This window comes from Artibeus jamaicensis, unplaced genomic scaffold (genome assembly GCF_021234435.1).
Source record: "Artibeus jamaicensis isolate MK-2021 breed Jamaican fruit bat unplaced genomic scaffold, CSHL_Jam_final contig_391, whole genome shotgun sequence".
In the NCBI taxonomy this organism is placed as follows: domain Eukaryota; kingdom Metazoa; phylum Chordata; class Mammalia; order Chiroptera; family Phyllostomidae; genus Artibeus; species Artibeus jamaicensis.
Window position 1 is genome coordinate 9,441,918 of NW_026521814.1, and position 26,627 is coordinate 9,468,544.

The following is a 26,627-nucleotide window of genomic DNA, read 5'->3' on the forward strand; positions in this document are numbered from 1 at the left end:
GCTGTATCTGACGAGTTGCAGAGGCAGTGGAGGGTGGGCTCTCTTCCACCATCTGGAGGTTTTAATAGGCTCCATCAATCTCATGCCAACCTGGCTTGCCAGAGCCCGGGTCGCCGTGCTCTGAGACATTTCAGGACGGTACTCCCGGGAGCGTGCTCCGCAGCAGCCTGGGCCCCTGCTGCAGGTGCGCTTGCCTTTTCAGTTCCGTGCTGTTTTTCTTACCCTCTGTGGGCACTCACAGCAGAGCTATTATTACTTGCTTGTTATTGCATGTTGCTGATTCATACTCAGAGGAAAAAGAAATTTTGTCTCCAAGACTCTTCCCTGTCACTTAAGACATGACAGATTTTGGCATCCATTCTTCTCTGTAGCTTTGAGGCCACAATATCGATTCATTATAAATGAAGATGCAACTGTTATTTTATTTCTATTCATATTTATAACTACACCAAAGCTATCCTGCTAGTACCTTTGTGTCTCTCAAATCCCAAACCATATTCTAAGAAATGCTCAATATTTCATGCTCGAATTGACACTGAAGTACATACAATGTTTTAAACAAAGATGTTTTTGCTTGTATTTTATTATTGACACTCTGAATTCCTCTATATTAGATTAGGCTAGAGCTGAGTCCCTTTGAAGGCCTTTCCCCCCTTGCTGTGTGGACTAATTTTTCCTTTAAGTGAGGAGTATGCAAGTATTGGGTGCTTTGCTTACTCAGAAGAAAGCCAAGTGCAAGGCTGAAGGCTGAAGGCTGAAGTGGGTGGGGTGAGAGCAGAATTAGACAGAATGCTGAAAAGAATGAATAGAAAGAATGTGCTTCATCATTCCTCCCAGTTCCTTTTCTTCTCTTCCTTCCCAGTTTGTTACTGGGGACAGGTGCAGCCTACTTATTTCATAGACCACTGGATCTGGAATGAGCCACAGTAACCTTGAAGGCTGTCTGATCCAAATTCCCATTCATCACAATTCCCCATTTTACCCAGGAACTCTCTTCTGCAGCAGCTTTCTGAGCAGCGTGCTCGAGCCTTTCAATTAAAAGTGCACGGATGACAGGGCGGAGGGAGGGGGATGGTGTACAAGGGACACGTGGTAATAGAAAAACACAATAAGATGCATTCAAAAATTTTTTTAAATGCAACTTCAGAAAATAAAAAAATATATTTTAAAAAAGTGCACTGATGAGAGCAGAGGTTTTGGAATCAGGTTTGAGGACAAAGTATAGCTGTCCCCAGAATCTAGCCAGCATCTCAGTCTCAAATGTTAGTCATAATAAAAACTAATTCACAGAACTGCAAGGATTACATGAAGTAAATAAAACTGTAGCACATAAAAAACTTGGCGGGCAGAGCTAAACGGAGGGTAGCTAAGTCTTTCAATAGGCCCAGGACCCACGCTTCCCGTCTGTCGCCAGACCATACTCTTCCGCAGCACCTTACTGACTTTCCCACAAGGTCTCTTAAAACCATTGAAAAAGTCCCTATTGCTGGAGTCCTCAGCTTGCTGCCTGCAGACTGTAAATGTTTTTATTAATAACAACACCTCACATATATTCAGTGCTTTAGAATTGACAACGCACTTTCACAAGTCCAGAAAAATACCCGAGCCAACACTGTACTGACGACTAACCAAGGCAGGAAGCAGAGGGGCAGGGGTTCTGCAAGGTCTACTAGGGATGCAAATGGAAGTGATTTGCACTGGTGAGCAGCACAGTAAACATTAAAACCAACTAGAAGTAACAATGCAAGATACGTTCCAGCTTGGGAACTTGGCTTTGGCAAATCAGAAGACCATAGAAATATAGCATAGGAATTTTGGGGCCAAGAATTTAAAATACCTGAAGTTTAACCATCCAAATGGTTCGATGTCCAAGGGGGCAGCTTTTTGCATATGGGTGAATTTTCACTTATAAAGTAGAGTATAGCAACAATTTAGATTGCATAATGGTAGAAGCTTCAGTGTGTTCATAATTTAGAGACAAAAGCAAATGGAACTGAAACAAAGAGCAAATAAGTTCTCAGAAATCCACATTAACTGGGTGTTTCAGTACGACAAATGTGTCATGCTGCATGCAAAACTTTTATAAATAGAAACTGTTACCTTGGCTTTTCTCACAACCTTCTCAAACAGTTCTTCCTGTGTGTGAGGATTTTTACATTTGGAAAATGCTCAAAAGTGAGTTTTTAGAAATGGAAAAAAATGAAGGTGCATTTTTTAATATAGCATATTTCATTGTTTCTGTATTCTAAGAAGATGAAGGAAAATATCTTTTTCTGTTAGAAAGAAAATGGTCCGTTTAACATCTAGCTCCCTCGGAAGATGAATTTTAAAATATCAAACACTGCCTAGCTCACTAGTCCTAGCTTTATGGACACAAGGGAGGAATTAGAATTACATGCAATTGTCAAATATTTAAAATTAATATCCAAGTACATATATTCGCAACACTTCATGGTATCTTAATACCTATAGACAATATTGCAAACCAGGTCTTTCTCTTTTTTTTTCCCCTCTGCCGAAAATCTACATTTTGTCTAGCAGCAAACTCGAAGCTGGTGGGGGTGGGGGAGGTGGGGTTTGATTCAGGTCAGCTAATGCAGAGACAGACTGACCATCAAGCTTCAGACGCTGGTAGAAATGGCCCTGCCGAGCAGCTGTGGGGAACAGGTCTTCACTAGACAGAGCCCAAAAGAGGACAGTTTATGTCTCACAGTCCAAATTTGGTGGATGTATTTTTGAAGTTTCTAAAGGTTAACTACATGCTGTAATACACTATAGAAAGAGGCGAAGATGAATTTTACTGTGCCAGTCAAGAGGCTGGCTTGAATCTGCTATTTAGGACTAAGAGAGACAGTACAATTTACATGTGTGAGGATGTGAGAATAATTTTACCTTCTGTTGTTTTTAAAACCACCTTGGGCCATGATTTTTAAATTGAGACACGAGAAGATCTCCTGAGGTTCCCATAGCAACATTAACTTATCTAACTGCCCTTGCGGTATGTAATACTTTCATCACTAGTTTGGCTTTTAAATGTACTTTTTACTTATGAAGTACAACTGAATTAAGAGTCTCAGGCAAATTTTTAAGTTTTATGTTTACTGACTGATGCATGTTTAAACAAACCTTGATATTGTACTTGTGAAGACTTGCTACCAAGTAACTGGGCTCAAAAACCTTTATGCGGTCTTCCTTGCTCCTGCCTCACTGCTTTCCATCCCACAGATGACCCCTCACTTGATTGCTCTAAATACACTGATGACATGTTATGACTTGGATAAAAGAGAAACCAACAAACCTCAGATGGCTCAGTCTGGAGATTAGAACCCAACGTGTCCTGTATTCCAGTCTTTCTATAATGGGCTGAGCCCCTCCCCATTTTTTCCCCACCATTCTTCACCATGAGTGTCCTACACTGAATACAAGTGTTTTCTAACCATCTGAGAGAGTACGTTCAGGGACCAGCCTGGGACCTGCCCCTCCCAGAGCCCTGGTTCTTCCCCCGTCCTTCCCACAGAGGTCCTTCTCTTCTCAGAACCACTGTTACTACTGGGACCACCACCATGTGATGTGTTGTTTGTGGCTGGGCAGCATGCCTCCCTTTTTTGAATAACAGTGTCTTAATTTTCCTTTGAGGAACTTTCCTCCATTCTATACATTGTGGTGGTACCAACAATTAAGCTGCTCTGCCCCAGCCTGTTAAGAGATAATCCATGACCTAAGTTGGACCAATCACATTCTTCCAGGAAGTTAAATTTTAAGTAAATTCAAAAAAGGAACAAGAGTGGGAACTGAATTATTTGAGTGCCCATTTCTTCCAGATTTCTGTCACTCATAATCAATGTCCACTAGTTGTTAAGCTCCGCATTTGAATACTTGTTCATATATTATCTTAAATATTGATTTAGAGGCTTGGGATGTGTACATTTTCTTTTGCCAGCTAGATACTATTTATACTGTGACCTCTGAAGACAGGGCTGGGTCTGTCTGTGTTCACCGTATTATTCCGCAAGACTCAGCACAATGTAAGTACTTAGTAACAAATGGAAAACCAATTTTAGAAACTCCATTCTAATAATGTGCAACATGTAAGCCAATTTATATCCTTTCTGAGGCAGGGTGGTAAATAAATTTTTAATTGCTACAATTGAAAGTTTTTCATGGGTATAACAGTTGTCTTATGTAGAATTTACAAGGACCTGTACACCTAATAATCTGCAAATAATGTTAGCATGGGTACTACTTCCCCAATATTAGAAAAGGAAAGAGAAACTAAAATTCTATTTCAGACATTAGTTTCTGAATTAAAAAAAAGTTTTGGGGAAAACAGGCAACAAAACAAAAACCAACACATCTTTGCCTTGGGTTTGTGATTTTCCCTAGAAACAAGGTGAGCTGCCTCTCTCCTACCAGATAACACCAGAGGGGAGTGAAATTTTGTTGTTTGACTAATATATAGAGTAGGTGATTTTTTCCACTTCTAAAAAATAAAAGGTTATAGTTTCTCAGAATCATCTGACTTATAACAGTAATTTAATTGAATGCTTACAAAATTCAAACAAACAAAATGGTCTGACATCATAAACCCAAACAAGCTTGATCATATTCAGTTCTGAAAACAGAATATGGTGTACTCTTCCAAATCACTCACATGTGCTTAGAATACACATGAGTTCGCCCACGATAAACAGTAGAATATATACATTTTCTCCTTCTGATTGTCTTTTCAAAAATGAAAACTTTATGGAAGTCTTTGAATCATGTAGTCCTGTGGTTTGTACCTTAACATGGTACATAGCTCAGCTATGATAATGGTGTGAAAATACCAATTTGGAGCTTTTTTGAGTCAAGTGTAATGGTTTCTGGAATTTGCCTTGAACCCACACTCGGTGCATTTTCACTTGTTTTTTCCTATTAACTTGCAAGCGATGATCAACCAGATTTTGCTTCTCGTCTAAACCAGCCTTGCAGAACATACTGTGGACTTCCCCTGTGGGACAAAAAGAGCAATCAAATGTATGACGTGTGACTGGGGTAGGGGGGAGCAGTCAGGGACACAGAACAGTAAATGGAATGACTGACCATCTCACTTTCATTCACACTAACAAACACTCCAGTGTAAACTGGTGAAGGAAGAAACATGTGAAACCAAGTGGGTTTCTTCTACTTCACACAAATATACCAAATGTACACAGGTGACCACACCAGGCACAGACATACACCACTATTGGTTACAACTTCTGATGTTTTGAAGGTTGTCCCTTGTTTGAGATTTTGTTGGTTTGCAGAGACCCCAAATGACACACTGGAATAGTTTTCACAAAAGCCTGGGGAAAGTCTCTGAATGCAAGATTCATGTTAAATACTTTTTTAAAATGAGAAATTAAAAGGAGCTAAGTAATTTTCTACAAACTCTTAAGATCATATTCCTTCCTTTGGCTGTGGCATATCATCAACTTTTTTTCATATCTGGACTAACACTACCTCCAGAATGGAACAGACTATCTTTTCATTTGGTTATAAGGATGGAACAAGTGATTATTTAAAGCAGTTTCAACTGGAAAAAGATTAGAAGGCAAAAAGGCCATTTTCAAGCTTTTATGTAGAGCAGTGTAGCCACCAAAGTGTGAAGACATCTAATATTTAATCAACTACTGAAGCCTCATTTTCAGAGCTTTTGAATTTTTTTCTGCAAACAAAACCAAAAAGATTTTTTACAGCTAATTATTTCCTCTTATAGATAAGCAAACCTTTTGTAAAGAAATAGGCTCTGGTACCATCTCCTCGAACATAAAAATTTTCAGATAAACAATGCCCTGGAAGGAAAAAAAAAACAACTGTGAGAAGAGAAAGTGGTCCTTAAACTACAGAAACAAAAACAAAATCTTGGCATAAAATATAAATAAGGCATTCTTTAAAATGGATGACAATGATTTGAAGCAGAATATACTGTTACCCCTTCGGAAACGCAGCTGAGTCTTATCATATCTCCCATAGTCCCGAAATAGCAGCATCCCACCAGGTTTCAGTAACTTGGACAACTGGTTTATAACACCTTGCATCCTTTGAAAACAAAGCAAGTTAGTGTTTGCAGAAATCTTGTTGTATATGCCACATTTAACTTTCTTAAAGATAAAATAAGAAAAGCTCGCTCAACAAGGCCAAAGAAGTCTAAACCACAAAAATAAGGGCAACAAAAACAAAAAATATTTTGTATAGAAGGAAAAAACAATACCAACTTGCTGAATTATCAGATTCAAAAGGCAGAGTATTTCTTGATCCCACATGACCAAAGTGGTACCTTTATAGAGCTTGACGTACGAGGCCAAATCTCAACTACAAAACCACCTGGACATTGGCTCTGCCTGGGTAGCTCAGTTGTTTAGAGCATCATCCTGAAATGCCAGGTTGTGGGTTTGATCCCCAGTCAGGGCACATGTAAGAACCGACCAATGAGTGAATAACTAAGTGAAATAACAAACCTCTCTGTCTTCCCCTTCCTCTCCTGAAAAATCAATTTTTAAAAAAAGCCTACATAGACATTTTCTGATATTTATAGCAAATTAAGGTAGTTCCAAGTCAAACAAAAATGGGTGTTGCTCCATTTTCCTTGCAAGATGAACACAGATGCCAGAGCCATTCCAGGTTGTACGTATCCAAACAGGGTTCACCTCTCTTCCACAGCTCCCTCCTTTTACTCTGACTCTTTAGTTCAAAGGCACCATCACTCAGGCATATCCTTGACCCCTTTTATTTTCATAGTCTTCCAAGAGCCTCTCCAAAACCATCTGGTCATCAAATTCTGTTTTTTAAATGACATCCCTGATACTTTTTTCTACCTTGTTTCCCATTGGTACTCCCATAGGCCTGCTACCTCCTCAGGCCTGAAAACAGAAAAGCTTCCTATCGTGCTTTATTGTTCTCCTTGTCAATTCTTTCTGCATATTACTGATGAACTGTTCTGTTTAAAATGATGGTTTTGTCAAATCATTACTTTGCTCAATTAATTTTTACGACCTCTTTCCCACCACTTCCTAACCTGAAGCATCAGCTCTAACCCAACTATTACAGGCTTGGCTCGGAGCAGCCCCCTCCTTTGTTCTTGTGGTTTCCCCTAAAAGAACTCTTTTCTCACTCTCTATTTAAATTCCATTCACATTGCAAGCCCCAGCTCAATAGTGGGAAGCCTTTACTCTTTCTATTATTATTCATTCCATTCATCTGGTTCCCCCATCAAATAGGACCCCTTGTCACTGCTCTTGACATAATGTTTTTGGTTAAGTGTTCATGGACTTACATGTGGTTATGGGCGAGAGATGGCAAAGATTTCAGATCTTATATCCATGCCCAGTGTTTGACACTGGCTACCCACTGAGCTGTATTGAGAGGAACTGTTAGGGCTCATTGGGAATGAAGATCAGCACAAACCAGTTATCGATGTCTGCCCGGGGCAAAGAGTGGTCAGTAGGAGCTGGCACGCTAAGACCCCACCATCTTTGCTTTCTCCACAGTACTTAGAGCTTCTGAGACTTTTTATTTTTAAAATGATGGGTTTGGACCAGATAATCTGTACATTCCTTCCAATTAAAATGCTGTTCAGTGGAATGATAGGGTGAAGAGCCTCCAGACTCTGGCAGGTTGTAAAAGAAATGGACAGTAAGAAAATGAAAACAACTGTGTAAACAAGAGAGAGGCATAGAAGAAAGAAGTGGCATGATCAGGTGAAAAGCTCTTTTAAAAAAACTGGAGTGTAAGTACATGAATGGGAAAAAAAGTACTTTTCCTTGTTTATTTTATTACAGTTTTTTTCACTGTGCTTATATCTTTAGGCTTTGGCAATTAAATAAAGCTACACCTAAACCTTAAAATAACTCACTTTCAGGGTGTTTTATTTATAGGGAAAAGTCTCTTTCTGCAATTATTAGTAAAATGAGCATGAAGTAAAAATACAAAAACATAAACAGCCAAATACAGTTGACCCTTGAAAACATGGGTTTGAGCAGCCGGTCCACTTATACATGGACTTTACCCATAAATATATTGGAAGCTTTTTTGGAGATTTCCTTACCACCAGGAAGCAACAGTATTGATCACTCTAGGTTACCATACAGCTATCATATTGCTGATGATGTTATACCTCTAAATAAGTATGGATTTCTCCTGCATAGTATCTTTTCATTTTTGATGTCTAGTGTTAGTAGTATTTATAACATTGACAGAGTTTCATATCATGTAAGGTAACACCGATGCAGGTGCTGACAATCCAGCTTGGAAACAGATGACATAAACTTACAGTGTCAGCACATACAACACAGCGCTGTAAATGCATCTCCTCTTCCTTATGCTTTTCTTAACAATATTTTCTTTTCACTAACTTTATTGCAAGAGTACAATAACATCCAAAATATATGTTAAGGTTTGACCATTTGTGGTAAGGTTTCTAGTCACCAGTAGGCTATTAATAATGACTGAGTTTTGGGGGAGTAAAAAGTTATACGCAGACTTTCAACTGCGTGGGGGCCAGCACTGCTAACCCTGCTTTGTTCAAGGGTCAACTGTAGTTTAGAAGGTAGCTGCCTCCTTCTGTAAACCCTTCCTTTCCAACTCTCCTTTAATGTCTGGTGTTGTGGCTAAAAGGCAAGGGGTGGGAGCTGCTTTTCTTGAACCTCCCGTGGTAGCTCATGATGCAGTTCCAGGGCCAGGTCCTAGGAGCTGTGGGTGGAAGCAGGCTGGCAGTGAGACGGGCCAGACAAGAATGGGAGAAAGCCCCTTTTCTTTCTTTACCTGACTTGGGCCAATTCTGCTATCCTCACCTGTCTCTGGATGAAGGAAAAGAAGATATTTTTAAAAACACATATTGACTGCCCAGTCTATACTTGGGTCTTGGCAAACATATTATACTTTCTTTTATTTTAGTGACAAGAAGGACAGTAAGCTCTTCTTTTTTAGCCTCCTATGGTTTATTACCACCAAAGCTGGGACGCCAGCCCTGGCTGGTGTGGCTTAGTGGGTTGAGCATCGGCTGGGGAACTGAAGGATCACTGGTTCAATTTTCAGTCAGGGCACATGCCTGGATTGAGGGCCAGGTTCCCAGTTGCGGGTGTGTGAGAGGCAACCAGTCTATGTACATCTCCCACGTCGATGTTTCTCTCCCTCTCTTTCTCTCTCCTCTCCCCTCTAAAATAAAAAAATTTTAAAAAGCTGTGACTTGCAGACTCAAGGTCTAGCTGAATTTTTTGCTGTTCATTTGTGCATGGATTTTACAAGCTGGCAAGAAGCTACTTTTCTAGAAATTTCTTGGGGCTGAATCTACTACCACAGTCCTAAATGACCCTAAGATACTGCCTTGCCTTTTTCTTTACTATTGCCCTCTTTCTACTCATTCACCTTATTTTTAGATCATTCCCATGTAGGTAAGAAAGTGACATGATACATCTGAGTTTACTCTACAATAAATAAATAGAATGAACATACTGAACTATACAAGCAATCTAAGACACCTGTTTTCTTTTCTCTTTAACATTCAATTGAAATCATGAGAAAAATATTATCTAAACTGATTTCAAATAGTCGTCTTGTGGTCTTATTGGGAATTTAAACATTTCCTGTTATGAGTGTCAAATAGAAAATCTTGTTCTCTAGCCACCTACTCCATCCTTTTTATTATGAAATGAAACACATCACTACCACCTTTCTACTAGTAGTACCTGAATAATGCCAACAGTCTAAACGGATTAGCCAAAAATACAGGTTACGGAGACTGGGAGAAGAAGTAGCTTCATGGAATCTGATACAGTCACTAAGTACAAATAATATCTTTCATTCAGATTTATTCAGAAATCTAATTTGTTTTCCCACAAGTAATCGAAGTGCTCACCTCTGAATGAGAAGTCAAAGGACTGTAAAGAGTCCTAGTGACCTTATAATTGCAAAGAAAGAAGCGCATGGTAACTCAGCTTCTTTGGGAAAGGACCACACTCATCAGACAGAAGGTGGCCGAGGTCAAGTCTGCACCTGCCACCAGAGGCTCCTTCCTGGAGCTGCATCTACTCCCACAGCAGAAAACCCAATTTTAAGGAAATTTACGAAAGCACAACATCCCCTGACACCACACATGGGCCTTAATACATATGAGATGGCAGAATTTTTAAGAAAAGTGATCATTTTAATTGCTGGTAATAGCTCTTTGTGCTTCCTCTAAGGAGAAAAGCTGTGTTTACTGTTTCAGAACATTATGTGTGAACCAAAAATTTAAGTCATAAATATTTAAATAATTTCGCTAGGTCATTGTTAGATTATAAAGGTCCAAGGTTAATCTGGCATATCTTGATAATCCATAATTCCCTAGTGGGCTTGTTTAAAACAACTTTCGTAAAGCCCCTTGACAGATCTGTGTGAAGCCACGTAGATTCCCAGCCCACCTCTTCATGAACGTTCAGTAAGATGCTAAATCAAAGATGTCTGCTTCTGATCACCAAGTACAGTTTCCCTCTTGGGAGTCTATTAGGCTGCTGGGAATTTGTAATTTCCTTGAAGCACTGTCACTTTTAATAGGTATGTGTTTTGTTGGAACGTGCTCACTTCATTCTGACAGTGACAGAAAGCTCACTAATGAAGTCGTTTGACCAGTTTCTTTCTAAAAGTCTGAAGAAAGAAAAAACTGTATTTAAAAGGATGCATATTACGCATAACGTAGTTCACTGAATATATTCAAAAATTGTCAATTTTGCCTTGATAGTTCTAAAAACCACCACTGACAGAGGGGCTTCCCACACGTGCTTTGCCCTTTTCGCCACCACTCACCTGTCGGGGTGGATGGACGAGAGCACGAAGACCAGGAGGATGACGTCCAGCGTCCCCTCCGGGAAAGGGTAGGGTGCGCTGTCATCACAGACGTCCCGAACGAAGGCGCAGCACTGGGCTGCTCTGTAGGACGGGTGCGACTGTCGGGATAAAGGGATACAAAGAGAGAAAGAAGACTAGTTAGACTTATAGTATTCTTCTTAAAATAAAAAGGTCAATTTTTTACTTCTCCTAAAGAAGTAAAAAGTACGCTCCCAAGTGCCTTTCCTCTATAAATGTGAATGCACTTTATTTCCGATTCAGAATTGCTAGCTTATTTCAAAGCTGCCATCAAAATTCACTTCTAACACTTGGACTTGACTGCAATCCCTCTTTGATTTTCACGGCGGAGTGGGGCAGTTTTCCTGACCCGGCGGCAGGCGGCAGCGCTGCTGGGACCCAACCCTGTGTAGGTCACAGGCTCCACAGCATCCTCCCTCACCGCTGGTTCCCCGCCTCATCTGGCTGTCAGTGTCTGACACAATGAAGACCAGATAGTGGTGATGGTCGCACAACTTGTAAATACACTAAGAACCACTGAATTATGTACTTAACATGGAGAACTGTAGGGTATGCAAACTATATTTTAAAAGATTGCACTAGAGTCTACACACGCACGCAATTCACCTACGAAAACAACAGTACAAGGACATATACCAAAATGTTGACCTTGACTTACCCTCGGACTCTAGGAAGTGTAATTGTAAGTAAATTCGGTCTTCCCCTTTAGGCTTTTCAGTATTTTACAAAAAGTCTAAGATGAATAACTTTTACTCTTATTATCCGAAATTATGTTCCATATGTTCAATACACATTTTTGTTTGCAGGATTTCCCTTCCTTTTCCATTTCCTAACATTAGTAGTACCACTCCTTGCTAAGGTTATGGTCACTAACATTTGGGGACTAGTCAAATAAGCCCAGACTCCCCACTGTTTTCCTTACCTTCTAGGACATTTCAGTTGTTTTTTGGTCAACATTTTAAACATAATGGGCACCTACTCTGTGCCAGACTGTGTGTAAGGCTTTGGGGATGTAAATATGAACAAGATCGCCTTGCCAGAGCTACTGGCCTTTCTAGCTGTATTAGTCCCTTCAACTCTACGTTAAATTCAAAACAACTTTTACTGTTTTAGGGTTATATCTTAGGCATCAGTTGATCATATGGTTCCCAGAAATAGTAAAAGTTCAGTTAAAAATGGTCACAGATAACATCTGAGGGGGACACACCCTCCCCACCTCAGCCAATCACTTCAACAGCAAATAAATCAGATTCTTATGTGGCTGTTTAAAGAACATGCAAGGCATACCTTTACCAGCTCCACAGCTCCAGAAGCAAAATCACAACAGTAAAGAAAAGACTCTGGAGCATTCCTATAAACACAAATGGAAACGCTGAAATCCAGAACCCAGATATGCTCAGACTACAAAAGAACAAAAAATAGGTTTGAACTAGTTAATAAGTACATCCTTAATAGACTTCTGGATGACACTTGGCTTGTCGTTACTTTTTTGTACATATTGTTCTCTATATAGTGGTTTATGGGTGGCCTTCATGTTGCTTCTGGCAGTAGTGGATTTTATAGCCTACTCAGGGACATAATTGGTTTTAATGCAACTACTATAGGGGTGTGGATAGGACTGGCTCCTAGAAGTAGAAGTCTTAAGAATTTTGAAGGAGGAGGATAGCATTACTAAGCAGGGAGGAGGGGAAGGGAATAGGGTTTAGAGGTGGGAGTCACACTCCAGGGATGAGAAGCAGAGCTGATCCCAAGACCCCAGACTGGTACGAGGCAGGAAAGGCAGGAGGGTTTGAGGCACACAATTAGAACTTCTGATTTGATTCAGGAAGCACCTCAAACAAGGAGGACTTTAAATAAATATGGAATATAAGCACAAATATGCATTTAGCAAAATCTCCCCCAGGCTCAGATTACACTCTTAAATGCTGCGAATTGATGACTACTATGTTCATGTATAATTCACTTGTTCTGTGGCACTAGGGATTGACATTTGATTTAAGATCTGCCCAAATAAATTTAAGTTTGAGGAACAGAATTTGGTCACACAAAGTTAACCAGCACAGAATCGAAGTTCAAATTTGCTCTGGTTGTTTTCCCCTGTCTGCCCCACATGAACCCAGTGACTGACTGTAGCCATACTCCTCTCGTTTCCTATGAAATCCGTGTATTTGTGACTGGTAATTGCTGGCAGCCACAAGTGTTTGAAATGTTCTCAATAAACACTTGGATGCGCACAGCACTATGCCATACGATGGCCAAGGTGAGGGCTCTGGAACCAGACTGCCTGAAGCTGGAGACCTGGCTTTACTACTTAGTTGTGGGACCGTGGAGTGTAGTACATCTCTCTGACACTCTTGTTTCCTCATCTTTTAAAGAGATAAACATGGCACCTGAGGTGGTTAGGAGGATTGATGAGTTCATGTAAGTTTCCAGAAGGCTGCCTAATTTAGAGCAAGCACCTAATAACTGTTAGTCATTCTTATGCTATTACTATTGCTATTACTATTATCACTATCATAATATTAAAGGAAGATCTCTCTCTGCCTTCCAGGAACTTAGAAAGGTAAGAATTTAACAGGGTTCTATAAAAACTTCCACTTAACTCAAAATGCTGCTCTGGACACTGCCACGTGTAGTTCATTATGAAAGCTATGCAGCCTGCCTTTGGGCAGTGGTCACTAAAGGCCCACACAGCACAGCAGTCTAGTTGCTAAAGGAAAGAATGGGCCACTTGCCCTGTGTCCTACCAGGGCAGCAGCATGACCTCTGAGACTGAATTTCCACTGTACTGGCAGCCCGAGTTGAAGTCTTGTGACCACTCAGTGATATTTCAGAGCTTTTCTGTAGTCAGCTGACCGCCTTGGCCCTTCTCCCAGCAAGCAGGTGTAAATATCACTACTACCACCAAGCACTATCTTGGAGGGGGGGTTAAGCATTAAATGATCCTTGGAGAATGATATGACTTCTCAATTCTGAAGGTGTAATTATAGTAAAATATTCTGAAAATGTAAAACATTAACTCTATACTCTCCAAAAGTATAATAAAACATAATTTCTTAGGTGGGGAAAAAAGTCTGATATTTCTCTGGGAAGGTTAATCACTCACTGGTTGCCTTTTTAGAATATTTAAAAATATGTTTATTGATCTGAGAGAGATAAAGAGAGAGAAAAACATTGACTGGCTGCCTCCCATAGGCACCCTAACCAGGGATCTAAACCCTTAACCCAGGCATGTGCCCTGACTGGGAACTGAACCTGCAATTGTTTGGTGCATGGGACGATGCTCCAACCAATGGAGTCACACTGGCCAGGGCACTGCTTGCCTTTGAAAGGATGAGTTAGTGAGCTCAGATTACTGAGGTACAGTGATGTCTAAAATGGGAATATGAGGCAAAATAAAGACACAGACAAGAAAAGTCAGGGAGTGGAGGAAGCCAGAGCTTGCAATTATTAGTTAAAGGAAAAGTAGAGAGGTAAAATTACAACCAACAAGTGGGGAATAAGAGATATTAATGAGTCAATGTGTACTGAGCTCAAACCATCTATATTGTACTGCTAGGCTACCTGGAAAAACAGATTAGGGTAAAATATGCTCTCTCTCAAAAGGAATATAAACAGTGGTTGGAGAGATAAGATAAAAAGAAATGACATGCTAAATAAAACCTTGAGATGAGTCATAAAGTAACACATAATTGACTGCCAATGTAATAGATTTCTCTGTATTACAAGCTTGGAGATCACTGGCTATGTGCTAAAAGAACAGAAAATTTCAGCCCAGAAATTGGAAAAGAAATAACAGAGGAAATAAGTACAGAAAGAGAAAGGCCATTCAGAACTGACAATTTGCCAGCATCACTTCTGCCTGCCTACTTTAACCAGTGAAATTTGATGCTATTAGGGAATACTTACTCTTCATTATGTTTGGTTTATAATACTACTGGAGAATGTCCTGATCTTCTGGGGATACTTCCTAAGACCCATCATAGTTAAAAATAAAGTGTCATAATGTTGGCTTTATATTAATAATTGTTGAATCAAGGTGGTGGGTACATGGAGATTCATTGTGTAACTCTTTACTTTTCTGAAAGCATTTACATTTTCATAATTAAAGTTAAAATAGCATCTTTAAATTAAGAAATATGCATTGAGAAAAGACTGAAAAGAATGACAACAAAAATTCTGTCAGCAGCTGTTAGGATCATTCCCCCACCTCCTCAACGCCCCTCCCATTTCCTCTAATGGAAATGTCCTGGAATGTGCTTATGCTGATTGATAAGGGAAAAAGAATGTAAAAGCTATTGTGTAAACTTCCAACAGAGGTAAAAGGTGTTAGAAAAATTTTGTAAGGTGTGTTCTGTCCTGGAGATACTAAAACATACAGGTGAGGTGTGGAAGAGGAAAGGCAGGGCAGGCAAACATCTCCGTCCCCACCCTCGACTTCTTTTTTGAGTATTAGGGTTAGTTGCTGTTAGCCCCAAACAATTTCAAGTCTAGAGACAATTATTTGACATCGAAAGGTTTTATCCTGGGTGTGGCTCCAGAAGTAATAACACAATAAAATGAGGATTATAATATAAGCTTTAAACGCAATTCTTTAAATGTAAAATAACACCTATATGCCCCGGAGGAGGAGGAAATCTTTGAAGTTTAGCAATTCATAGCTTAGTAGAAGGATTAAATCTCTTGGCCTTTTCTTGCTCTTTTCTTATTTACTCTTCTACACAAACACGAGCTTAAGAAAATACTTCACTTTGAGGTGGACAATCCATGGCTGCGAGACACTATTTTCACAGTAGTTCCCAGTTCACTTGAAATTAAGCTCTAAGACTAAGACACTGCTTTTGAAATTTGCCTTAGTCTTTTAAAAAATTTATTATTTTTTATTGAATTATTCTTCAAGTAGTCTTCTGTCTTTTATGCCCATCCCAGCCCACCCCCCCACCCTGTGCTCCCCACCTCCCTCCCATTTCCATGCCCCTTAATTGTTGTCCATGTGTCCTTTATATTAGCTCCTCTAAATCCCTCCCCCTTTTCCCCTGAAATTCCCTCCCCTCTCCCCTCTGGTCCCTGTCCCCCTGTTCTCTATTTCAGTGTCATTGTTTTTATTTTGCTTGCTTGTTTGTTTTGTTGTTTAGCTTCCTGTTAAAGGTGAGATCATATGGTATTTGTCTTTCAATGCCTGGCTTATTTCACTCAGCATAATGCTTTCCAGTTCTATCCATGCTGTTGCAAAGGGTAGGAGCTCCTTCTTTCTGCTGTATAGAATTCCATTGTGTATATGTACCATAATTTTTTTATCCATTCATTTACTCATTGGTGCTCAAGATGGGCACCTAGGTTGCTTCTAGCTCTTGGCTATTGTAAATTGTGCTGCTATGAACACTGGGGTGCATAGGTTCTTTTGGATTGGTGTTTTAGGGTTCTTAGGATATAATCCTAGCAGTGGAATTGCTGGGTCAAAAGGCAGGTCAATTTTTATTTTTCTGAGAAAATTCCATACTGTTTTCCATAGTGGTTGTACCAGTCTGCAATCCCACCAACAGGGAACTAGGAGCCCTTTTCCCCACAACCTCTCCAACATTTGTTGTTTGTTGCTTTGTCTATGATAGCCATCCTGACTGGTGTAAAGTGGTATCTCATTGTGGTTTTAATTTGCATCTCTCTGATAGCTAGCAATATTGAGCATCTTTTCATGTGCCTCTGGATCCTCTGTATGTCTTCATTGGAGAAGTGTCTGTTCAAGTCCTTTTCCCATTTTTTAATTGGGTTAGTTGTCTTAGAGTGGAGTCATGTGAGCTCTTCGTATATTTTGGAGATTAAACCTTTGTCTGAGGTATCATTGGCAAATATGGCTTCCCATACAGTTGGTTGTCTTTTTATTTTAATACTGTTTTCTTTAGCCGTGCAGAAGCTTTTTATTTTGATGAGATCCCATTTGTTTATTCTTTCCTTTATATTCCTTGCTCTAGGGGACATATCAGTAAAAAAGTTGCTGTGTGAAATATCTGAGATTTCCCTGCCAATGTTCTCCTCTAGGACTTTAATGGTTTCATGGCTTATATTTAAGTCTTTCATCCACCTTGAATTTATTTTGGTGTATGGTGTAAGTCGGTGCTCAAGTTTCATTTTTTTGCCTTAGTCTTTATTTGTATGCAAACAAGGACTCTACTGGTATATACATGACAACATTCTCCCAGAATTTCTCAACATCCCATACATATATAAAACTTACTGCAAAGTGTTCAGAATTGGAAAAACGCTATTTCCAGCCCCACAGCCAACCTAAAATCAAAGAACAAATAAATATCATGAAACCAGGTTAAATGTTCCTAATGTCAGATTTTTAATGAAAAAAAAAAAAAACTCCAAGAAATTTACTGGATCTCTGGATATAGGAGATTTTTCTAAACTCAAAAGCAATGGAATTAATCACAAGAAAAATACTGAGATATTTGACTATGGAAACATTTAAAATTTTTACACACCAAAACCAAAATAAACTGAATTAAAAGATGACCAATATAGTGTCAAAAAACATTTGCAATAAATATGATAAAGGATAGAGAGCTCATAAAAAAAAACTATGGGTAAATAAGCAAAGAAAATAAAGAGAACACAAAAGAAGTACGAATGGCTTCTAAACATCTGAAGGACTATCCGACCTGCTTAATAATCAAAGAAATGAAAATTAAAACAAAGTGTAATGTTTTGTCTTAGAAAGTGGAAAGCAATAAAAGAAGAGTATTCTAATCAATGCAGATGTAAAGAAACACACACAGGTTGCCATGAACTGTGTGTGAACTGTGTTAGTACAGCTTCTTACACAGCAATCTGGTGGTGTATCTTAAGAGTGTTAATTCATTTATATAAATTATGAATCAGTAAATCTACCCAAGATAATAAAAGAAAATGTGAGAAAGTCTATACCCAAAGATGTTTGCTGTAGAAATCTCAAAACAACTTAAATGTCCAGTAGTGTAAAAAAAAAATAAGTAGAATTATAGTACTCCACATAGTAAAGTATTTTGCTGCCATGAAAATATTTATAGAAAAATTTTATAGATAGGAAAAACAACTCATGAAATAATGTTAAATAGACACAAAACAAGACCCCAACTATAGCTCAATTATACAAAACAGTGTAAATAAAAAGAGAAAATGTCAGTAAAATGTTAACAGTGCGATTACAGATAATTTCATTCTCTTATCTACTCTTTAGCAAATTCTCTGTAATTAGTATGTTCTACCTTTATAATCAGAAGGAAGAAGTATATTTTTAAAAGTAGAAGATCAAAGTCCACACCAAATCATAGCAAATTATATATCTGACATTTCTATTTCACCTAAAAAGGAGTAATAACAGAAAAAGATGATGGAAGTTAAGGCCAAAACTTTATTAGTATTTAAAACTGCCTTCAAATTAGATATTAAAACTGACAAAGTAAAAAAAATTAATATTACACACTTAACACCTGACTAATTAAAGATAAGAGTTCCTTAAGTTTTTTTATATACAAAAGTATCCTGAAAATAGCCCTAGCTGGTGTAGTTCAGTGGATTGAGCGTGGGCCTGGGAACCAAGCAACCATGGTCTGATTCCCAGTCAGGGCACATGCCTGGGTTGCAGGCCAGTTCCCAGCAGGGACGCACAAGAGGCAACCATACATTGATGTCTCTCTCCTTCCCTTCCCCTCTAAAGACAAATAAATAAAATCTTTAAAAAAAAGAATAAAAAATTAATTTAAAAAAAGCATCCTGGAAATTTATTTAGTTAGATATGATCACTGTCTCCTGAGAAAAACCTGGATCACTAATAAAAGTGCTATGGAATGTGCACCTTAAGGCTACTGGCCACCTCCCGCCTCTGCCCTACAGCACATTACACACGTACCTCTAGGATCCTGAACGTGGCTTTGCTACCAGGAAACAGCTCAGTCTCCGGGGGTCCTTTTCTGTGTGCTTCAAGGTCAAGTTTGGAAAAATCAGATTCCATCTCACTTTGACCATCTGACAAGCTAGAACTTTCCTCACAGTGTTTTTCTTCGGGTACAGTAGGACAGTGCTTTCTTGAGAAACCATTTGCAGCATTAGTTTTCACATGGTCCCATGATAATTCTTTTGTCTTCTCTTCAGTTTTTTGATCAACTGGAAGAATTTCAGGAAATTCCCTCAAGAGCCAATTTCGATCCTTGAAAAACTTATTCTTATGAATCTTGTAAAATGTGTCCCAATATTTATAAGCTTCACTCTCATACTTAACTAAAATAAAGAGAAAAAAATTATTTTACTATGAATACTATTAATTATTTTAATAGCAAGATATATTTAATAATTAAATCTGTTAAGTATATTATATCCATTATTTATCATTTATAACAACCATATTTACTAGGAATAACTTTAATATTATAATTATCTGATTTTTTTACTCTTAAAGGTTAAAACTACAGAGTATTAATTCTCTCAAAGTGTGTCAATGTGTGGGGTATTTAGTTCATTTGTTTCTGTCTCAATAGTTTGGCCAGTAGGTTTTTGTGAGGAATATATAATTATTGCAAACAACTTTCAACAGTCTAATCTTGGAATCTTCATAATCACATTTTTACCAATAACCTATAAGGCTCTTTATTATCTTAGAGAAAGGACACCTAATTTCTTATCTGTGTAAATGCAGTTTCAACACAATGTCTGTGCAAGTTGGTAATCAGACAGGAAATTGTGGTATTATAAATTACATAATCTTAGAGCTAGAATGGCCCATTGAAATACTCTACTGCAATACCCTTGTTTTGCACTGGAAGAAAAACAGCAAAGAATAGATGAACCCAGCCCCAGGGCCTGGAGTCTTATCACAGCAGAACCAGGACCCTGTATAATATGTGCCCTGGCTCCTGGAATCTAGGGGCCATCCCATACCCCCATTCTTCCCCCACTTCCAGAGACATCTCTTCCTACTGACATCTCCCAACATGAAGCCCTGAAGAGAATTTCTGATGGCTTTTTAAAAAAGATATGCCTTTTGTGATGTTATCCCTTAGATTTCAAAGGATCCCAGGGTCAGGGTTAGGTCAAGAGTCTCAAAACTTGAGGGAATTTTTAGCTTTCTGCCTCTATCCTATTTGTACCTTAAACTAATAAAATAATTCACTCACTTCCTCACTCACTCATTCAACAAACATTTCTTGGATACTGTTATATACCAGGCCTACTCCCTAGGCCTAATCGATGGCTTAAGAATTCCTTTCACCAATGTAGGCACATGATATTTTTAAAGTGCTTCAAAAGAATAAAAAACCTAGTGATACAGAATTTCCACGATGCAATGTTAGGTGAAAATCAAAATGTAGAACAGTATGTTATGATGCATCATTGGTTACAGGAAAAAGAAAAAAGAAAACGTGTGTGTGCATACACAGAAACACACGTGCATGTATATATACACATTTACTTGTGTCTGTATAGAATAGTTTGGGAAGGATAATCACCTAATTAGTAATACTGGCTGCCCCCAAATAGGGGAACTCAGTGGTTTCCTAATTTTCATTTGAATTTTGATCTGTGTGCAATTATTGTAAACCAAAAATAAATTAAACTAAACTAAAATTAAAAATAACAAACTCATTTCTTTCACATGTTTAGAGAGGTCCCTACACTCAGAACAAGCAATGCCAATAATCGGGCTTATTGTTGTTACAGAGCTGCGTCCTGATGCCCTTGTTTTTTCTTTTCTTTCCATTTTTATCTTTATGACCTTGTACCATGGATCTCCACCCATTTGGCCACAAGACTTCCTTCCCATCAAGGCTGAACTGTATCTGACAGCAGGACTGCTATAAAGGCAGAAACTCCCATCTGTATTTAAGGTCTGAAAAATGAAAGTGGAGCTCTGTAACAAAAGAATTATGTGATGCTGAAGTCCAAGACATACTCACATCCACACTAATGGAAGGAAGACTATTTATGATTAATCTAAAACTGCTACATATTTATCTTCACAACAGTCCTCTCTACTTTTAAGACTTGGAATATACCTGATATACAAAGAAAACAAAACAACATTCTGAAAATCAGACTCAGGGGGAATTAGGAACTGCCTAATTTCCCCAGGGTCTTCTTGTACCTTATATCTTTCTTTTTACCTTAAAAACTCTTTGTAACTTACTCTATGCTGGTAGAAGATTTTCCTGCTTCTAAAAAGCAACCACCTAACAAGACCTACCTTTAGTAAAATCTATAGTACTTGCGTTTCCATTAGCAAGCTACTTGTGAAGTGAGTTTGAACCTAACTACCAGTAAATAGAATGTAAAACACACCTTGATTAATGTGCAGAATATTCCCCTAGGAATTAATTGGGGGTAGGGAGGTAGACAGCAGGGGAGTAACTTGAAAGGAAAGATATTCATAGCAGTGCTATTTGTGAGAGGAAGAAGTGGGAAATATCTCAAATACCCAACAAACCGTGGCCAAGGAAACTAGGCAGGTCAAAACTGAGTAACCTTATACAGAAATCAAAATTTAAAGAATGATAATGAGACAACATTCACACAGAATGGTCTCTACACTGACTGCAACTCGAAAATCTATTTTACATTCATATATTACAATCAGATGGAAATTTGGAGTGATAACAACAATTTGATAATTATTATGTAGTTCTTCCTTTTACAAAGTTTTATCTATATCTTACACAAAGGGAAGGAAACTTAGTTGATTCTTCATTCAACTTGCCTACACGGTTTCCTCCTTTGATGAGGAGTTGAATGTACCTCTATATTCAAGCCCTAAAAAATCTGTGTACTTTCCTATTAAACCCCATGAACTTACAGAGAACATTAAACATTATCAGTTCTACAAATTACAAAATCTTGGGTAAGACTGCTGTTACAAATATAAGCCTATATTATTGTTTTGATTTCTACAATTTAAAGAGAAAATGAATCTGTAGCAAGTGACTGGAATCTGGTTCAGATACCAAACACATCAAGTGTGTAAATTCAGGCCTGGCCCGCGAAATCTTTAACAGGATCTGATGACTACTAGAAGATGATGGTCAATGTCTGCGAATGTAGACACTCTGAAGCCTTTTTCAAGTATTTCCTTCTCATGAATTAGGAGGAAAAAACCCAAACATTTACATAAATCATTACACCAGTAACATCATTGAAAATAACAATTATATTAACACATACTAAGTGTAATTTATGTGCCAGGTGCTTTGTCCAATGCCTTCCTTGAATTTTTCTTCTCATTTAACCCTAATAATACCTTTCTAATGGGCATACTATTATTCCAATTTACAAATAAATTCAAGGTCGAAAGGGTTAAACAAATTATTCCAATTTACAAATAAATTCAAGGTCAAAAGGGTTAAACAATTTTTCCCAAGGGCCAGCAAAGCCAGGACCCAGTCCAAGTCTATTAAACTGTAAAACTCATGCTCTTAACACAATTACAGTACATTGCCTTCCTAACACAAAACAGTAACTCCCTCCAAAATACCTCTGAAAATATCTGTTTTTCTTTTTGTTTTCAGGTTTCTGCTGATACTTTATTTTTATTTTTGTATTCAAATTATTTGTATTAGTTTCAGGTGGACAGACAGTGGACAGACATTCATACAGGTTACAAAGTGTTGCCTCTGACAGTTCAAGTGCCACCCCGGCACCACAGGCAGCTGTTACAATACTGTTAACCAAATTCCCGGTGCTCTACCTTACATCCCCACAACTGCTCTGTAACTTGCTGCCAATCTGTACTTTTTACTCTCACCACTTCATTTCACCTCGCCCACCACCTCTCCTCCATCAGTTTGTCTTCGGCATCTGTCTGTTTCAATTTTGTATGTTTGCTTACTTTGTTCTTCAGATTCCACATACTTATAAGTGATATTAGATCGTATCTGTCTTTCTCTGACTTATTTCACTTAGCATAATACCCTCTAGGTCCACCCATGCTGTTGGAAATTAATCTCTGCTTTTCTGATTTTGTACTTTCCTCTCCTTATGACGCATTAAGTTAAGATCAAAACTTTGTCGACTGGAGTGAATTTTCATAAAAATAGGTCAGAAATACAGAATTAATTAAAGCTCATTTGAATAATATAAAATATAAATTATGCAAGGCTATATGATGAAACTGAGGTGAGCAATGACAACATAAAATGCTCTATGAGAATAGATAGATTTGTGGGACAAAAATCAAAACAGAAACAGCACCCAGGATAGGCCGGGGAAAGGTTAACAGTTTGGGCATTATTTTTTCTTTTTAAAGTTGCGTTTTCAGCAATGCCTCCAGTCAATTCTGGAAATGCCGTACTTCCCAGCAATGTGTGACAGCTTCTGAGACCCCACAGGAGTTCAATCAAACTTGTAATTATGTTTATGAGACAACATAAACACCTTCAGTGTATGATTTAATTTCCTGAACTGAAAGAGTATCTGTGATAACAGGGGATTTTGAAGAGTTACTTTCTTGACCATGAGTGAAACATTTAGTTTCAACCTACTGTTAATCTATCTCAAGTTCACGCCAATAACGAAAAAACAATATAGTGTGAAGAAATCTGCCCTATCTTCACCTTGTCTAACTGGCCTTCTAAACAGTTCTATTAATGATCAGTTTTTCTTGGAGAACCATTTTTTCCTTTCACATTCCTAGGTTGCCATATCAGAATTAATTGCTCTAAGCCAGTGGCGATAAAAGGGATGTAGTGATCTGTTTAACCACAGCCAGATGAAGCAACTTCTCAATTATTCACTTATTAATACAGAACTGCTGAGGGGAAGAAGGAATATGATACAGTAATAACCATGCTTAAATATTCAGAATTCATTCTGAATCACACTGAATATCACAACTTAGAAAAAGAATTAAACCACTTATGTATCTGACATATATGATATGATTAATATGAATTATGAAAATTTATTCTAAGTTGCAGTGAAACAAAAAGCAATTTAAAGTTATTTTTGCTCATCAATTACGCAAATACCTGAGCTCTCAATGCTGAAAATTTCCACATGTCGCTGATAACATTCACTGTCTAATAAAGAAAAACTTTTAAAGTTATGAAATAAAAAGTACATTTCTAAGAGCACTGCATGAAATTTTAAACAACCAAAGCTGACTTATAAACAATACCCTAAATTTATTGGCACATGAAACTTTTAGCTACTTTTTTTTTCCACATAGGATATCTCCTCAAGTGGTAAGGTATTCACAAGAAGGTATAGTGGGATTCTTTTACTGTTTTGCTTGACATAGATAACTCATCCTAGCTAGGTAGTTATTTACCAAGATATTTTAGAGTAAAAATCACAGCTGCCATTGGTATTAAGTTTTAAAAACCCATTACATTTGCTAAATAACCAGCTGAGATATAACACACTGGGGATGTTTTTAGAAAATTATAAAATAATCATGTTAACTCAAAAACTGCCAAATGAATCTTGCCCATTTCTCAAATTAACCTGCTTTTAAAAGAAACATGAGCTATAATAAAATATAAAAGATATTACCAAAGGATATGTGGAATTAAAAATCATTAATCTGGGCATCTAATTGAAAGAAATATTGCTAATGAAAACCTGGATGCTATATATTTTAATCACAAAAATGAAATGTCAACCATCTCATAGCAAAAAAGACTCTTAGTTGTGATGGATAAGTTCTTATTTTCAGAATTGTGAGGGTGTTTTCCTGACTTCGATTCTCACCAACAAGTGAAACAGTGGATGAGAAATGGGATACAGGAATGACAGGACAGACTGACACACACAAAGACCGAAAGAAATGTACTAGGGAGTTGGCCAGCATGGGAGATCAACCAGTATTTCCTCCCAGTGGCATTAAAGCCAGTGAGATAAAGTCAATAAACAGTGATCATGTTGTATAATAATCTGCTAATGGGACACTCTGTGATGGGAGAAAACTGGCCCCTTAACGACGTAGGTCTGTCCTAGGTAGGAAGAGATGGTGGTTAAATGAGGTGCTGGGAAAACTGGGTCAGAGCTTCCTTTGGGTTTTCACAAAGGTTGGGAGGAGAGCTTTTAAACAGATCTATTCCCCTTGACCCATATTCATCAGAGACATTAAATATCAAATCAGAAGCCTCACCTAGGGCTTCTGCAGACTAGCAGCTCTATGATCCCTGGCAGAGACTGGACTGGGTGGCTGGGTAGGCATTTACTCTCATTGTAATGTCCTGTCACTGAAGTTTCTCGAAACAGAAGTGTTCTTTCTTTGCCATCCTCACAGCAGCCCCAGCTGCTACTCTGTGCAACCCTGCTTAAGTGTGATGAACCAGTCACCCTCCCTGTGTGTCCCTCTCCTTGTTCCCTGACAGGCAGGAAGTCCACCGCACTGAGTAGTGTTACAGGGGGGACGCACATGGGACCCAGCAGAAACCGCGATCACTTTGAGTCATTTTAAAATGGAATCTTTTGTTCTGTGTCTCCACAGCAGCCAGAAAACTTGCTCAAAAAGAGACTGGACATGCTAATAAGCAAAGCAAATGCTTCAAAGCAGCAGCATCAGTCTGCTCCAGCCTGCTTTTCCTGCTTCTTCCGAGAGAGCCCAGTCACCACCTTTCTATTTCAGTCACACTATGGTTCTGTGGGAACTGTCATTTTCCTTTACTGCGGTTTCCAAGGCCCTAAAATAACCTTCTCATTAGCTTCACTCAAGTTCATTGTTAACATAAATAGGCCAAAATAGGCAGCCGCATGCAGAGCACTGTAAGGGAACATTATCAGCACTGCTCATGTATTTATGTTCTAAACAGAAATACTCAAAGGAGCATGAAAAAAATCCTTCGTTTTTCAAATTATCAGGAAATATACTGTGTATAATTTTCAACTTCCTGGAAACGAATTAAGATGACTGATAACTTTTAATTCAGTTTAGGCTTGACTCTTTCTGTCACATCCAGGTGGCCCCTAGCAGAAGCTTGAGTAATGTGGAAAATATGTCTGTGCAGCTGCTGGCAAAGAAGCAAAATTATACTTCCTCAGAAACAGTGTGACAGAGTTCCTGCAGAGGAATGCAATGCTGGCTGATCTGTAAGCAGAACTGCCGCTGGTATGCACCCTCAAATCCAACCCCAGCACTCCCTGGCCACATCCCACTCAGGGGTGCATGGCCGGGGCTCAGAAACACAGAACGGTTCCTCCATGGATCAGGTACTCTTCTTCCTTGGCTGCCTCCAGGACACACTCAAACTTAGAATAAGAGAAGAGAACAAGCTCTAAGGAATAGCAAATGATGCCAGAGGGTAAGAGGGCAGCACAGTCCCCTTCAATGGTCACTGGCAGCCAAAGAGGGCTGTCTCATTAGCTCAGTTTCTTCAATTATAGACTAAAGTCACTAGAACAATAGTTAACTACCGATGGGATTAGTGATTTTCACAATGCTTGGCTTGCACAGAGGAATGTAACCATCTTTCCCTGGGGAATCTCAGGACAGCTGATCAATCTATCCTGAAAATTGTGTCTCAGGGGTTGGCAAACTTTTTCTGTAAAGGGCCAGATAGTAAATAGTCATTGTGGGCTATATATGGTCTCTGTTGCCATTATTTAGCTATGTAGACAGAGCTCAAAAGCAGCCATAGAAAATATGCAAAGAAATGAGTATGTCTGTGTTCCAATAAAACTTTGTATGAATTGGCAGTGGGCTGGATTTGGCCCGCGGCCAAAGTTTGCTGACACTTGCTCCATCTAATGGGGACACTGTTGCTACAAGAGTGACTACAAAATGGTCATGACCA

General features: G+C 38.6%; 1 protein-coding gene across 5 annotated transcripts in view; it reads right to left on the reverse strand.

Annotated features, from left to right (window-relative positions):
* Nucleotides 1–4,501: 4,501 nt before the first annotated feature.
* METTL8 (methyltransferase 8, methylcytidine) overlaps nt 4,502–26,627 on the reverse strand; it is a 103,190-nt gene continuing 81,064 nt past the window's right edge. For all 5 annotated transcript variants that reach the window (XM_053665078.1, XM_037139531.2, XM_053665076.1 and 2 more), the window contains exons 4-10: nt 18,755–19,122; nt 17,096–17,145; nt 12,151–12,214; nt 10,804–10,943; nt 5,957–6,063; nt 5,751–5,816; nt 4,502–4,990 (exon numbers count right to left, since the gene is read on the reverse strand). In XM_053665078.1, coding sequence (XP_053521053.1) covers nt 4,800–4,990; nt 5,751–5,816; nt 5,957–6,063; nt 10,804–10,943; nt 12,151–12,214; nt 17,096–17,145; nt 18,755–19,122 — 986 coding nt within the window. In that variant the 3' untranslated portion in view covers nt 4,502–4,799. The remainder of the gene's footprint in view (nt 4,991–5,750; nt 5,817–5,956; nt 6,064–10,803; nt 10,944–12,150; nt 12,215–17,095; nt 17,146–18,754; nt 19,123–26,627) is intronic.